Genomic DNA, 16,603 nt, shown 5'->3' on the forward strand with positions numbered 1-16,603 from the left:
GGGCACTAGACACGTCGCTTCACGATCGGTACTGATTCACAGTAAACGGTTTACTGTGAATTAGTACCGATCGCGAAGCGACACGTCTAGTGCCTGTGGTATCAACAAGGTACGTTGGAGTTGATGAAAGTGAAAATGTGTTGTTCATAATGTTGCTGGTATGTTGACGTGATACATTTAGATATCCTGCATGTGATATTTTGTTTGTAAACAAGAGTCTCACAGGCGCAGTTCCGACTGTATAGACACAACCACAACAGGTCAGTGCTATGTCTCTGATACTTTTACAGTATTTGCCATGTCTGCCTCGGGGAGAGTGAAGTTTTTTGCAGACAGACAGACAGACAGACAGACACACACACACCAATGTCAACATGAATTCCTTAAACATGCAACACTAAGATAACAAACTTTCTCAAAGGATTTGACAACATCGCCTCTTTAATAGCTTCCAATAAGTATTTTTTTCAAAGTCTTCTGAAACTTTCCCTTTTTAACATCACAAACAAAAGTAAAACACTACACACACAAAAATTTTCAACATTTGTGTTTGTTGCACGCCCAAAATTTCATGAAGAGCAACATTCCCAAGTCTAATGAAAGACTATAAAATTTGAAAAAAAAAATCAAACACAAGGTAAGAGCCAATCACCTTTCAAATAGTGAGGAAACAGTACCAAACAAACTTTAAAACATGTTCATTCTTGAGGGCAGGATGACTTTGGTTTATTGACACAACATTTTAGAACAAGGAAGAAAACTGGCAGTCACATATACAGAAGTTTTTAAGAAATGTATTGCATTATTGTCTATTGAACAAAGCAAAAATCACCATTGACATAACACTCATGGAAATTCATTTTGGCAACGCAAATTTTGTTAACATTTAATCAGTATCTGAGACACCATACAATGACAAGAAGGAAAAGAACATGTATAGCGTATTCTTAGAAATATATTTTGATATAGGCAAACTTATAAAACTTAGCATCACAAGTTTTGTTGTCTTGGTATCCAATACAAAGAAAAACAGTACATATCTTGTTATTATTCCAGTGTTTATTGCTATGAATAGTCTATTTTCCATGAAACGTTACGGTAGAATGTGCCTTGGGACACATATTCAGACTCCCAACCTTTTCCAATTCTTTTCTTATCTGCCACTTGTGAAGGTTCATTTTAAAGCTCTTGCAGTAAAAAAGATTTTCACTGTCTTACTTTTTTGAAAATCGAATTTTTTTTTCTCTACAGAGTTAATACAGGGATGGCAAATGTTTTGAATTTCATATATCGGTAAATCTTGGGTAATTGTTTCTCTAGTACCAAAATTTGCTTGCTGACCCCTGATATTTATTCTTGTTTTGGTAAGCGTATGACTGAAAGTTTCATTTAGGAAAGTTTGAGCAAAACTTTAAGTCTTCCACTTTCGAGGCACATACAACCTTAAACTGCTGACTCTATCATCCCAAGTTGTCTGTGAAACGACAGTCAAACTACACTATATTGTACACAATCGGGAGAGACCACTGTGTGTTAATGTTGGGATGACTGGGTGAGGCGTTCATGTTGGCTTGACCTAGGATGAGCTGAATGGAGAGTAACTTTCCCATCTGCTGATTGACAATCAATTGAAATTGTATCTCAATGAGAAAAAATATAAACAGTAGATTAAATGACATTTAACAACATTATCAGTCATTAAGGCAGTACACCGAGAAAAAATTCCTCAAAAGACTGAAGGACAAAAATAAATCTGAAGTATGAATGATGAAATAAATCACTCATTCAGTTGAAAAATTACGAAATGGACATTGCTCAAACGATCTGAATTTCCCCTAAAATTAGTTCAATAATGACAAGTTGAAGACTCTCTATACATCCTCTGTATATGGGGTCTATAGTAAATCCTATCAGCACACAAACTTTTTGACTTAAATATAAATCACTTCTGAAAATCTTGTGATTATGGGTCCAAGGCTGTCATCTACATTGTACAAAAGTCATGGTTTCTTTGTCACAATACTCCAGGTAAGATATCAAAATGCTTTTCTTGTAAATAACAATATCCGCTCGAATATCCACAGAATAATCCTTATCAGCTGCTATCCTTTGGTGAGTCTTTCTTCTCATATTTCTTCATGACACCCTTCAGATCTGACAAGATATCCTTTATCTTGGGAACCTGACAGATAATATAAGAAAAGTGAATGTTTCAAATGTTATGAAGTTCAAAAGTTAACAACACATGATTGACTGTGGACATATAGTCACTTGTACACAAAACTTCATTTAGTTTAGTATGTCAATTTTTTGATGAAGATCAAATCTCTGTTAAGTACAGCAATGAGCCATAACTGACATGAAAACAACAGAATAGGAATTTTTGAATGCAGCTGCGATTATCACATGCTGCAAAATGATGAACTTAGAACTGTGAACTTCTCTTGTGCGATCTTACAAACAACACATGATAGAACAAGTCATCGTTGATGACACAGTCCCTGCTTGCTAATGGGTACTTTGATTACAGATTCTGTGATAAAAATACTTTGATACAGACGGCAGGCACTCAATGGCCAAGAATGAGTTCCATGGTGATGAAAAACATAAAACCAATGTAGGCCACTGTCCTAAAGGTCATTAAATGAGTCAACTGGGAATTACTTGACAGGATGTTGCAAAACATTTTTTCATACTATCCTAACACTAATAGATTATCACCGGTACTATATTTCATAAAGTTTAATGCAGTGTTTACAACACTATGAGATCAACATCTGTATCAAGTTTCATCAAATTTGACGTTGTATTTGTGGATATATCACTCTAATTAGGAAAGTTCATTACACATGCAATTACATATTAATTAAAGTGACTGATAAATGTCTTTTTCACTGTTAAAGCAATGTGAGCTTAACATCTGTACAAAGTTTCATGAAATTTGATGCAGTATTTCTTGAAATATCAGCCTAATTATGAAACTTCAATAATTGACATGATACTGCTACATGACGTGAAACAAATTGACGAGCATGTATGAAATATGTCAATGTCTTTGTACCTAATAATGTCTGAGTTATGGCTCAGTTCATGAGAAAATCGTAACAAAATCGCCGCCACGCAGCGATATTTGATCTTACTGTTTAAAAAATCAACACATATATGTATGACATAAGTCAATGTCCAGGTACAAACTGAATAAAATCAGTTGAGACTTGCCAGAGTTATGGGTCTCGACATGAAAAAAACCATGATAAAATTGCCACCATGTGGCCATATCGGACCATATCAAGAAACAAATCAAAGTACATATTTATATCGAAGTACATATGTATACTATAAGTCAATCTCCTTGTACCAACTTTGAATAAATTTGCTTGATACATGTCTGAGTAGTGGTTCAGGACATGGAAAATCGTAAGAAAAATGGCCACAAGGCAGCCATATTGGATCGTATCAGAAAACAAATCAATGTGCATATGTATGACATAGGTCAATGTCCTTGTACTGACTTTGAATAAAATCCATTAAGATATGCCTGAGTTATGGCTCTGTACATGAAAAAATCGAAACAAAATGGCCGCCTGGCGGCCATATTGGATCGTATCACAAAACAAATCAATGTGCATATGTATGACATTGGTCATTGTCCTTGTACCAACTTTGAATAAAATTGGTTGAAACATGCCTGAGTTATGGCTCTGTACATGAAAAAATCATAATAAAATGGCCGCCTGGCGGCCATATTGGATCATATCACAAAACAAATCAATGTGCATATCTAGGACATTGGTCATTGTCCTTGTACCAACTTTGAATAAAATCGGTTGAAACATGTCTGAGTTATGGCTCCGTACATGAAAAAATTGTAATAAAATGGCCGCCTGACAGCCATATTGGATCATCACAAAATAAATCGATGTGCATCTGTAGGTCATAGTGCTATGCTTTTGTGCCAAGTTTGAACAAAATTGGTTCAGCAGTGTCTGAGAAACTGTTGATGACGGACGGACGGACGGACGGATGGACGGATGGGACCCAATCTATAAGTCCCCGCTGGACTTCATCTGCGGGGACTAATAAATGATACATACAGTCATTCCATATTTCAGTCTGAGTAAAACACAATATAACCAGCGTGCTTTGTAAAGCTGCATCTAGCATAAACAGGATCTGTTTCCAAAACACTTTAAATGGCTTCAAATACTTTTGCAGACAAGCTTGATGAATCTTACTTTGTACTTGATTTTGGGCGTGTTTTTCATATATGGAGATACATTTCCATTTTTGCTGTCAATATTTGGTTTTACAGTGACATTAGGGCCCCTACAAGGGCATCACTTTGATCATACCCACTGCATAGCCACCTATCACGGTGGAAATTTGCTGTCTTCTTTCGAGAAAGACATCAGCTTGGTTAGTGGAAGAATTACAGCAGTAGTTTGAAGTCTAACATCAAGTAGTTTCTTATCCATTTCAGAATTTTCACTTGATATTTTGGAGTTGAATCTGTGATGCTAATCATTGCTGTAATATGAACTGCATCTTTGCTAGCGGAAAGGTGCTTCTTTGGGCATTGACCCTCCATCAAAACATCACTTGGTGGAAAGTGCCTGTAAATTATCTGACTGGTAAATGCCATCCTATGGTAGGAAATAGTCTGTGAGTGGTCAACTCCTCAGTGCTGTGCTGTAGTGCTGCAAACCCTGAGGTTTGTATCATTAGATTTCTTCACAATAAAAGGAAGTTAAGCTAATATACTCTATTTCAAACAGAGTGATGTCTTAATTTGTTAGAAGTAGAATTGAATGTGTCATAGCTTTTGCATTGCTGAAACCATCCGGACTGAGATATTTGTATTGCCAGTCCTGACTAAAGGATTTTCATGCACAGTTTGGTTGGGTAGACTGTACTATGCCAACCTAGTCAAGCTAAATGGGTCTGACAATCTATGAACTGTTGAATTAATATAGCTGTATTATGCCATTGTGGTGAGAGTGACCAAGGGATGACCCTATTTCAATTTTCATACAACCACCTCCTAAAATGCCACATTCAAAGCTTATCACTCTCTGTGAATACGGTCATTCAATGACTGCACTTATAACTCATCAGGACATTAATATCATGGACTGGCAACTGCTAGTTTTCTTACCTCATAATTCTGCGCTGCATAAACTCCAAGCACCCCACCTACTACAAAACCAGCCTGAAAAAAGATTAAAAAGGAAACATATATCAGCAACAAACACATCTACAGCATATGCATTTATGTTACAGGTATGGCTAACTGAGTCAACAATTGGTATTGGTAATTGAATATTAATATGACATTTCCAACAAACGTAACAGTCAGTCTAAGTGTAATATTGGGGGAAAAATATGGATATCATGTGAATAACGGTTTATGAAATTCCATGTACGGTTGGGTTAGAGTTAGGGTGAGCTACAGTAATTATCAAGTACAAGAAAACACATTTTTCCTCTTCTTGGGTAATTGAATTCAGTTAATCTTAATTGGTGATGCCCTTGCGCTCAGCTATCACGTGAAGTCACTTCACTCTAAACTTCTGTCAGATCTCTGGTCTTCAAGATTAGTAGTCTCTCTGAGATATCTTGTCAAACATTATGCCTGTACACACCCCTGTGCCTCTATATATATACTACCACAGATGCTTCTCATGCAATAATAGGTGAATATTTCAGGTTCAGTATTTCATCAGAATAATGTCATTATCCTTTGAAACTTTCACTACTCTTTCAAGTCGAATGCTAATCTGAATGACTCACCAGCGCTCTGACACAAATAGGAGTTTGACACGTTCCCATGGCAAGGAAAGATTCCCATTGTGGTAAAAATAGATTCATTACCCTAACCACTGAGATTTGTACACGCAAGTAATGGGTACTTTCTTGTCAAAAGTTTAGAGTTCTTTAGAACACGTCATTGTCCCGTCCCTCCGTCACTCACTCGACTCTACAGCACGTTCACTTACTGCGAATGCTTTTCTATTCTACATTATTGCTGTTGTTTTGTCCTCGATCAGGTTATCAGAGTTCTTTTTATCCCAACAGCCACTTAGATGAGCTCTCAAAATCAGTTTCAATATCTCCGTGATCGATAGAAGCACAGTGGAGGGACCGTGGTAGAAGTGACGTCATCTTCCAAAATTAACGAAATCAATGGCGAAGCTAGCCCAACATCTGTGAGAATGTCGTAGACCTGTCGAGTTAACTGAAAAGTTCTCGCTCTACTACAAGGAGATACTTTATCTGTAGATAGAGAAATTCTCTTACCGCAAACCCAAACATCTTCTAACAATATCAATAAGACTCTCTTGGACATTTACGAATATGGATACACCGATTTCTGTACGTGAACTGCGGTGTCATGACGCATGCTCTGTCACTTGCTCACCTCTTTTAATCAAACATGGCTGCGCCCTCGAGCTCAGCGGCTCGGTTGACGGCGATGTCATTTTTTAGGGTATGTCCATTAGCATGCGTTCGTATCGTGAGACTGAACACGTCACAACTTAACAACAGACGCTATCTCTGCACAAGAGGTAAGAGATTCCCCGAGAATGTCACATAAGCCGTGAAATGATGAATATAGGCATTGGAAGTGCACGCAACCACATGGGCCCAGGGTCGTTCCACACTAGCTGCAGTCATGGATGTTACATCCAGGCTGCAGTGCAGTAGCTCGAGGTTTTGCCTGGGTATTTGGGTCGGACGGCAAAACCAGATCTGGTTTTGCCGTCCGACACAAATACCCAGGCAAAACCTCGAGCTACTGTACTGCAGCTACAGTTATGGTAGCCCTACGAGTATGGCGAGAGTGTCCGGCTTTGGAGGTGGGAGGCGGCGTAGCCAAAGCCGGACACTCTCGCCATACTCGCAGGGCTACAGTTATGGATGTTACATCCAGGCTGCAGTGCAGTAGCTCGAGGTTTTGCCTGGGTATAGGGTGACCGGACGAGAGGCCCTCCTATTCCCTACAGTGGGGCTGACACAAGTTTTCTGAGAGTGAATGCTCGAAATCGAAGGCATAAGGGGGGACCCAGGCAGTGATAAATTGTACAAATTCACCTAAAGTATGCATCATTTTTACACATTTATGTATATGAACATGGTAATGATGTGAAAATCTTGAAGTTTATGAACACATTTTGTCAACAAACGTCAAAGGGGACGCCATCTTGGAAGTCGTCTACTCGCACGCGAACGGTCACTATGAGAGATCGCGTGAACGGAAACACTTGCATTTCACAGTGAATGTTGTGAAGACTAGGAAGTCAAGATGAGTGCAAAAATTTCCTAAAAAGGTCTTTTTTCTTCCGAGAAACTGCTGACGAAATTTTTACTTTGAAACGGCTATGACTTTTGGCATCATTTTCCAGAGGGAAGGAATGGCCATGCGGGCAAATTGTACCTTAGATATTTTTCTACTTGTTTTGTGCTCTAAAAAGGCTCAGTTATGCAGCGCAAATTAGCGCCCACGGTTTTTCCAAAGCAGGAAGTAAATTTCGCAATAGTGCCGTACTTGAACAAGTATTTTTTCACCGGTGCGCACCTCTCTTTGACCAGAAACAATGGCTTGTATCCATGATACTGTAAACACAAAGGTCAGCGTGAGGACAATCTTCCATTTTCTTTCACTGGGACTCATCAACCCATACAATATTCTCACAGAAATAATTTGGAAACTATCGATGCACCTTTCACCGGACTCATTATTGTACAGTGAGTCATCTTTGAGCCATTTTAACAATATTTGATCCGATTTTTGGTCATATTGTCTCATTATTCCTCATTACAATATTCTCAGGGAAAGAATTTGGAAACTTTGATTTTCCAGAGGCTGCCAAATTGTGATCATGCCAAATTATTTTTTCAGATTTGGACTTTGTACCAACACTTTCAACAGGTGCCATCAAGATTTTGGCAAAAAATTTCAGTTTTAAAAATCGTCCAGTCACCCTACTGGGTATTTGGGTCGGACGGTTTTGCCGCCCGACCCAAATTCTATTTAGGTCATGGAGGATGGAGGGACACAGATTCATGTGCCATTTTTGTTATGATGCTGTCATTGGAACTTCGATGTCCGGGGGATGGGGGGTGGCGAGGTGGGATTATGGGGGGGGGGGGGAGGGAGGTGGTCAGCCAATTTTTGAGTGGAGTGGGACTATTCTGTTTAGGTCATGGGGGATGGAGGGACACAGATTCATGTGCCAGTTTCGTTATGATGCTGTCATTGGAACTTTGATGTCCTATGTTTTTAACATATTTTAATAGTTTCTTTGATCTGAAAAGTAAATTTACCAACTTTAATAAACCATTGAAATCTGAAATCAATGGAGGGGCTTATACTTGGACAAGTACTACTATGGCGAAGACTCCTCAAGAAGTAAAAAAAATGTCCCGCAATGCAACAGTACATCGTAGAATGAAGTGAACAAACTTTACAAATTTCAAGTCGCCAGTTTGGCAGTTGTTTTGACAGGTCTGAGTGGCCAGTGCGTAAATCAAATTGCCATTTTGCTGTTTGGCGAGAGGTAGTGTGAACACTTTATCGATTATCAACATAAAATAGTTATTTTGATTTTATCGTACATATTGTCATTTTGATTTATCATACATATTTTGCCCGCATTGGTATATGTGAATGAGATAATGTCTCAAGGCTACCTGAACCTTGTTGGTATTTTTAGCTGCACATTAATCATAATTAGCTACTATAGACTATAGTCTATAGAAGCTATTGGCAGGGCTCCCGCTACCTATTCGCCAATTCGCCAAATTCGAAAGAAAGTTAAAAATGGCTACAAAAATTCCTGTTTGGCTAATGTAGTGGCTATTGAATTCTTAGACCTCCTCAACAGAAAACTACAGCTAACAATAAAATGTTGTAAGATGTTGAAACAGTTTACCCTCCTTCCTACAAAGTTGCAATGTATTGAAACAGTTTAATCTCCTTTCTACAAAGTTACAAATTCCCTGGTACGTAAAACAAACACTGTTGCTGTTCGATACTACAATACATCATGAACGTAAGGTCCATGAATACACTGAGGCCTGCTTTGCCTCTGTGAGTCCTGGGTCGTCCTTGAGTCTAACAAAAGTTTTACCTACTTTGCTGTATCAAAATTTGGCCTGCAACTACTCAGTTTGATAGTAAAAACCATAATTTCAAAGGAAACTTTCACAAACGGAGCCATAATACAAAAGAAAAGGAGAAAAACTGAGGTTTTCTGAAAGGTCAAGTCTGGGTCATCTCATCATGTGATGTCATGCATGAAGACCCCCTAATTACACAATTATGGTTCACAAGAAACCACCTAGGGTGGTCCAATAGGTGAAAGGTAATTTTGCTGCCTTTGGCATTCAGCTTGACTGACTCCCATTCGGCCTACTTTCAAACTGCTATAACTTATACAAGAAATTATGTGATTCTGAATGATTTTAATATTTTTGTAGATTCCACCAGTTTAATAATCTAGAAGTGAACATCACCAGACATTTCTTGATGATATCAAAATATCAAATGAAAATATATCTGGGCTAAAATGTTATCATAATCATTAAAACAATGAATGCCCTCAAACAAACAGTGATATCGTTGTGTCTTGTTTTACAAGAGTTTTGTTTGGCCCAGCCCTTTTTGTCTCAAGAAAAGTACTTATACTCAAGATGCTATTTCAGCCTGCTTGATCACAACTATGATATACAAGTAAAACGTGCCCTTAAATACCACAATAATCGTATCTACACTGCCATATATTGTGCTATACCATAAATGCTGTCTTCTGCATGGAAAAATGTTTTACTTGTGTGGCTCAAACATTAAGGTTATGGAAGACTGCATAAATTTGCCACAAGAGAAGCCTGTAACTAATGACAAGCTATCATACTGTGAATACTTACTGAATGTGGCAGAAATATTCAACCTGCACCTCTTGTAATATACACTTAACATTGCTACCAGATTTTTAGAATTCAATTGCTATCTAATTTTATTTCTGGTGTTTAACGTTTACCACCAAAATGAGAAAGGATTTCTATCCCTGAAATGTCATAAAAACACAGATTAGAAATGCAAAAACTAAACACATATTTCGTTAATGTAAAAACCATCATGAACATCAAACAAAACATCTTGATTTGTAAATTAAATTAGGGACTCCTGAATGACGAGAAAGCTGTTGCCACACTTGAGATCATAAACTGGCTAAAAGTTACTCAAAATGGCTAAAAGATTTTTGATTTGGCTAATGAGTTGGCTAATCATTTTGTGACTTAGCGGGAGCCCTGATTGGGATGGGTATCCGTCCGGCGTCCGGCGTCAGTCTGTATGTATGTATGTATGTATGTATGTATGTATGTATGTATGTCCGTTTGTGAGGCGTCCGTCCACTCAAATATCTTGAGAACCGCAGTAGTACTTACTAATTTGATATTTGTTGTGTAGATGAAAAATATGATTTTGAGAAGAACTTTTTTTAATTTTTTGATATTGTTGAAAATAGACAAATTAATGCCAAAAAGGTGTTTTTGGTTAAAAATCTCCTTCTTCATAATCGCTGGTCAGACAGCTTTGTTATTTGGTATACAGGTCCCTAGGGATAACCCAACTTAGATTTGTTCAAATTGTGATGAAATGTGCAAATGTGTATTTTTAAGGAATTTTTCTGTCATTTTTCGTCAAAATTTGACTAACATAGTATGTTATTCTTGTACTGTATAAACCCTATCAATTCACCCAGAAAAAAATAATTAATATGATTTTAAATAATTGAATTAATTAGGAAATCATCAAAGCCAAATAATTTTAGTGTGGAATTATCAGAAAGTTCAACTTTTTTTGACAGTTCATAATGAAATGCTTACCATCTTGGAGGATTAAAACATGTAAAGGCAACTTTCCTGAATCCCAACTTTGATATATTCTGAACCACCATTTATGTTATCTAAAAGAAATTGCTCATAATAGTTTGTCATGATAGGGTGGTGAAATAAATAGAGATAGAGAAAGTTCTAATTTCCATTTATGGTTGACTTGGTAAGGATAAAATAAGATTACTTTTTGAGGAAAAAAATAGAGTGGTCAATTAAAAGAGTGGTCAAAGTGATAGGGTTTTTATGGTAAAGCTGGGCTGTAAGATTCCTCGTGCTATTTATAGCAATTATGCAATCTGTGTAAACAGTGCAATGAAAGTGTAACATGATTCCTTATAATGCTTTTGATGACCTTGAACTTCTTAAGTTTCAAACATTTGTCTCTTCAGTGTGCTTTCTCTAAGTACGTACAGTCTCAACTTATTCAACAGAACTGACTTACAATGTTAATTTGAAAGTTAAAATGTGCTTGGTTAATAGGATGAAAATACTGATATTAAAAGATAACCAGCTCAAGATTCTTTATTATGACGTGAATCTTGATTTATGCAAGTCTTGTTTACTTTAATTAGAATGTAATTAACTCTCGTTTATTTGCTATTATAGACTAATATAGTCTGATGAAATATGCAAATCTGTATTTTTACGGAATTTTTTTCCATTTTTGGTCAGGCCATCCTGAAATGAGCTATCAAAGATATCCACCTTCTTCATCAATACATGTGTCACAAAAGGTTATTCTCTACATAACACAGCAGAGCTCTGTCAACTGTTGAGTCGCTTGTTTTTTCAAAACCGCTGGTCAGACAGCTTTAATATTTGGTTTACATGTCCCTAGGATGACCTTAGTGAGATAATTTCATACAGTCAGGAAATACTTAATTTTGTATCCATGTCTATAGTAGCTTCAGGGACTTTGGCCCTATTATAATTAATAATGAGATGATCCGCTTTATGCATATTCACAGCTTCAATTGGTGTAGACATTGGGCTTTCAAAGCCTAGGGAGTCAAGGAGGACAGAGTTCCAGCAGAGACAAGCCTATCTTAAACAAAATAGAAACGATGTGAAACTTGAACAAGCTGCAAGGCACAGAAAATGTGAGTATACCATGAACGCTATATGTGTATATATGTGTGCACCTACCTACCATTACCAGGTAGTAATTGAAGTGCATGTATACATAACTACTTTCCTGGTTATACTGTAGAATTAATCAAATAATGCTTTTTCACATCAGGGAAAGTCATGAAGCATTGTGTAATATATGGTAGATTGTTCCTGTAAGGATGTATGTTCTATGACTCCTGCCATAGAACTACACTGGAAATTGCTAGAACAAGCCACTTCTACCTTATCATTTTAGTTTTGTACATAGGTGTATTAAAAGAAATCTCACTGTCTCCATGATTCATTATTTAAATACAGGTATTTTTGAGGTAAAAGAGAAATCACCAGTGATATTATTCCCACTCAGTATTTTTGCATGTACATATATCTTCTTAATTCATGGCTGTATTAGATTAAATCATAGCATAATGACTGCTGAATTTTAATGTTACAAAGGATAATCTATAAATACACAAGAACTGACATGACATTACTATCAGCTTTACGATTTGTACATCTTTGCACACATGAAATGACATAACCAAAAACCAAAATTATAATTGTGCTATATTGATTTTACAGTTGATCTAAATGTTAATAATTATACCGTTGATCTAATGATAGATTTCCAGTCACTTGTTTAATACCAACTTATCTATGAATCTCTGTGAGTATTAAACCTTGTACCATATGTGAATAGTTTCCTACAACCATGTATGGGGATGGCGTATTTAAAGTCACGGCCAAAGGCGTGATGTTTCAAAACATTTCTAAAGTCAAGTCTCAAGATCAAGTTGGCCGTGTATACCCTACCATATGTGTCATTTGCCATGATTCAGCAGCCATCTGACATGTTTGCATGTAACAAGTAACCTAAACTGAATATCAGTGTGAGAATTTGATCAACATCTTCAATATGTAAGGATCTGTTTGAAATCAGAAGGTCAAATTAAAGGTTTTGCTCATGAAACCTGTTTGGGTTTATTATTGTGTAGCTCAGCTCATTATCACACATTTTGCATTAAACTTGACTCAGTGCTCTGCATGCTTTTAGTCAACAGTTTGTTGCTGTCTTTATTTCCAGTGAAAATTTCCCTAGATGAGATGAAGAAGGACTGGGAAACAACAGCCGGTCCATATCACATACTGGATGTGGCCCACCATTACAACATATTCCAAGACTTGTTTGATGGTGCACACTTCTTACCTCAAATAATTATGCATGTTAATTATGAACAGAGTCAGGACTTCAGTGTGCCGGTGTATAGAGGAAATGTTGTCAGTCCAGCAGAGGTAAGTATCTAAATATACAGTCTACACAGACACACAGACTCTTGAATTTGTCAGACGTGTACTATTATGTTTGATTCACATTACCTTACTGCTATCATACGTTGGAGAGAATAGTAATAAAATGATAAAAAATTACTCTACAAATCATAATGATACAATGCTGTTGAAGATGGCACACCTCCTTCCTGTGTAAAAAATGGTGGCAGTATATACAGTAAAGTGTCTGGGTGATGGTGAACTTTAGAAATTTCTAAGTACTGCCACCATTGAGCTGCGCGAATGAAAGTACAGGTTGTTTACGTGATTTTCTTTAGCTGGTTACATACAGTGGAAGGCAAGTATGTGCACGGTCAGCCTCCAAGGTTTAGATTTCCCTCCCTAAATGTATCAGTGACTTCATGAAAAGTGCTCAAATGATTTACCTTCCAGGCCACCAACGCACCCTCAGTTTTCTACGAAAGTAGTGCAGATGACTTGTGGACATTGCTCTTTACAAATCCAGGTTAGTTTGGACAAAGTTTCCTTGATCATATTTTGTTTATTTGTTTGTTTGTTTGTTTGTTAAATGTACATTTTACTTTTTACATGTTCTCCATTCTTGTTTTTGATATATAAGTGTTTTTTCTGTTTTGAAGACACACATACAGGAAAGACTGACAGAGACAACAAAAATATGTGAATGTTATACGCCAAATGTTTTCTGTAGGATCAGTTTTTCTGTTTTCATCAACAGATGGCCATCTTCTTGACAATGAAGCCGAGTATCTTCACTGGATGATGTAAGTAGTACAGCTGAGACTTGTAATTCTGAATCATTTGAATATTAACAGTATACAGTCACCTGTAATCTAAATATGCCCATATATGGTCAAAGGGGCATTCCTCGGTATTCAAAATGCCCATGTGAGGGAGCTGTTTTTTAAAAGCGGCCACCCGCTTCAAATCTCTGATTGGTTAGTTTTGCTCTTTCCATGGTAACTGTGGCAAAATTGGAACAGGTGACAGTATACCTTTAACAAGCTAAGCCGCCTAACTTCCAGGATTTCAAAGACTTTGGAATCCATCGATGAATGTCTGGACACATCTCATCCCAATGACACTTGTTTGATAGTAAAGTTTTCATGAGGTCACCAGTGGAATACTAGTTGTAGAAGCTAGGTGTGCTGTATTTTATCCTAGTTTAAAGGACAGAGGAATATTGTCGTTTATTTGTAAATTAGGACAAAGCAAATACCATACTTATCTTTGTATTTCTGTGTTCAAATGTAAAGGAAGCAAGTACATATTTTAATGAGCTTTTGTAGTTTATGGCTTATGACAGTTGTTTCAAAAAGCTCTGTGTTTTCCAAGCTCTATAGCAGATCCTTCACCTTCTTTGAGGTCCATCCACTTCCATTCTCACTTGATAATTTGAGTGAACAGCTTTATCTTTAAATCTATTTTCAGAGGCAATATACCAGGAAATGACTTACACAAGGGAGATGTCCTTTGTGATTACTTGAAACCATTCCCTGCTTCAGGCACTGGTTATCACCGATTAGTCTTTGTCCTCTTCAAACAAAGTCAAAGAATAGATTTTACCAGTGAGCAGAGGCAGGCTCCGTGGTAAGTCAAGAATGTTGAGTGATAGAATACACATTGTACAGGAAAATCAAGAAGGTTATTTTTATAGGCAGATCGTATAGAAAACTTATTGAACATCCATGTACTGTAATGTATCATAGGGTAATTTACCGTACACTGTATTGTATCAGGAAGTCATGTTACTGAATGTTGTTGCTCTTCAGAATTAGTTTATTTTGGCATTTGTAATTATGTTTATCTGTTTACTCTTATCTGGAATCTTGATGCGTAATGTTTTATATTTTTTGTCTGAGCATGGCGAAAATTTCTGTATCTATGAGGGACAATTACTCAAATTTTTTCATGTTCCCAGTTATAGCCTCCGGGAGAGAACATTCAAGACACTCGACTTCTACAAAAAATTTGAAGACTTGATCACTCCGGCTGGGCTCAGTTTCTTCCAGTGTCGATGGGATAAGTCAGTCACTGATGTGTTCAGACAGACTCTTGGTAAGCCGTTATGACTACAGGGTGAAAAAATACATACTGAACAAGACTGCACTGTATGCTAGCCCAGAAAACTAAAACGACTCCTTCCTAACAGATGTACAGTGTTCTCCCCAGAGCTATTATAGAGTGGTGGCCGCCACTCTATAATTTTTGGTAAACAATAGAAACTTATTACCATAACAATTACATTTATTGTTATGCAAATTAGCCGTCATTCTATCAGAAAATCCTGGGGAGATCACTGTGTAAGAAGTCCATATTGAGTTTGGAAAAATCATTTCATTAATATAGTTGGTCTGATAGACACTTTGATTTTCATACTTGTCAAATTTGAGATTGTTTCTGAAAAAGAGGTAAAAGCTCAAACACATCACAATTTATGCAGTGTTCCTGAAGTAGCAACAAGTTCAAATTTACAAGGATTAAAGGTTTTGTTTCTAAGGTGCATATACTTGTATAACAAACAGTTAGCCTGTGTTTTAAGCTTGTTAAAGGCAATACAGAAATGATTCATATAAGATGGAAAATTGGAATACAGGACATTCAGATGATGTATGGAGATCTGTTTGATGCAGATAATATTATCAAGTTGTACACATTATGCAAATTTTACACCTGCAGAAGCAACATCAGAAGACAGCATACTTTCCTTCAGATGGAGAAATATTAAACCATGTAGTTTTGATATTTTATATGTACATGTATCTCTTGCAGACATGAGGGAGCCGTACTTTGAGTATGACCACCCACCTCTCTACATAGCTCCACAGAAGAAATGGCCACGCAGGCGGAGGATACAATACCTCAACAAGTACATCCCACCGGAGTGAAATGATGAAGGAACAGCGATATTGCCCGGATGATTAATCAGTCAGAGACTGTTTAGTACATGCTGTGTAGCTTTGCTTGGTGATGACAAGATAATGTGTAATGATTCTTTGAAGTGTACAGCTTCCTGTTTTAAGATGTCTTCATTTTCAAAGAACATAGGGAAGAATCAGATGTTGAAGATAGCTCACACTATCGTGGTGTGTTACCAAGCAATGCAATGTGGTTGCTGTCTTGGACAATTCTACTGTCATAGTATGATTTCAGAATAGACTCTGTGTTTTCAACATGTGGCATGTACTTTTTGTTCTTGCAAAGTTTTAAATAAAAATAGTTTATCGTCAATGTATTTGCTTCTATCAGATACTGTTTCTATGGAATACTATTTTTAATCGTCTGT

The 16,603-nt window shown here is 36.9% G+C and overlaps 1 protein-coding gene and 1 long non-coding RNA gene across 2 annotated transcripts; one reads left to right on the forward strand and one right to left on the reverse strand.

Moving 5' to 3' along the window:
* Window positions 1-423: 423 nt before the first annotated feature.
* LOC139147459 (uncharacterized) lies at window positions 424-6,437 on the reverse strand. Its single transcript, XR_011555724.1, has 3 exons — window positions 6,298-6,437; window positions 5,156-5,209; window positions 424-2,182 (listed from the first exon to the last, which is right to left on the reverse strand). It is a non-coding gene; the product is annotated as an uncharacterized lncRNA (long non-coding RNA).
* Window positions 6,407-16,548, forward strand: LOC139147457 (large ribosomal subunit protein mL38-like). Its single transcript, XM_070718563.1, has 8 exons — window positions 6,407-6,566; window positions 11,868-11,999; window positions 13,094-13,302; window positions 13,732-13,804; window positions 14,036-14,081; window positions 14,749-14,907; window positions 15,239-15,375; window positions 16,090-16,548. Exons 1-8 carry the CDS (start codon window positions 6,434-6,436, stop codon window positions 16,203-16,205), a joined length of 1,005 nt encoding a protein of 334 aa, XP_070574664.1. The 5' UTR covers window positions 6,407-6,433; the 3' UTR covers window positions 16,206-16,548.
* The last annotated feature ends 55 nt before the right edge of the window (window positions 16,549-16,603 follow it).

This window comes from Ptychodera flava, chromosome 13 (genome assembly GCF_041260155.1).
Source record: "Ptychodera flava strain L36383 chromosome 13, AS_Pfla_20210202, whole genome shotgun sequence".
Lineage (NCBI taxonomy): Eukaryota > Metazoa > Hemichordata > Enteropneusta > Ptychoderidae > Ptychodera > Ptychodera flava.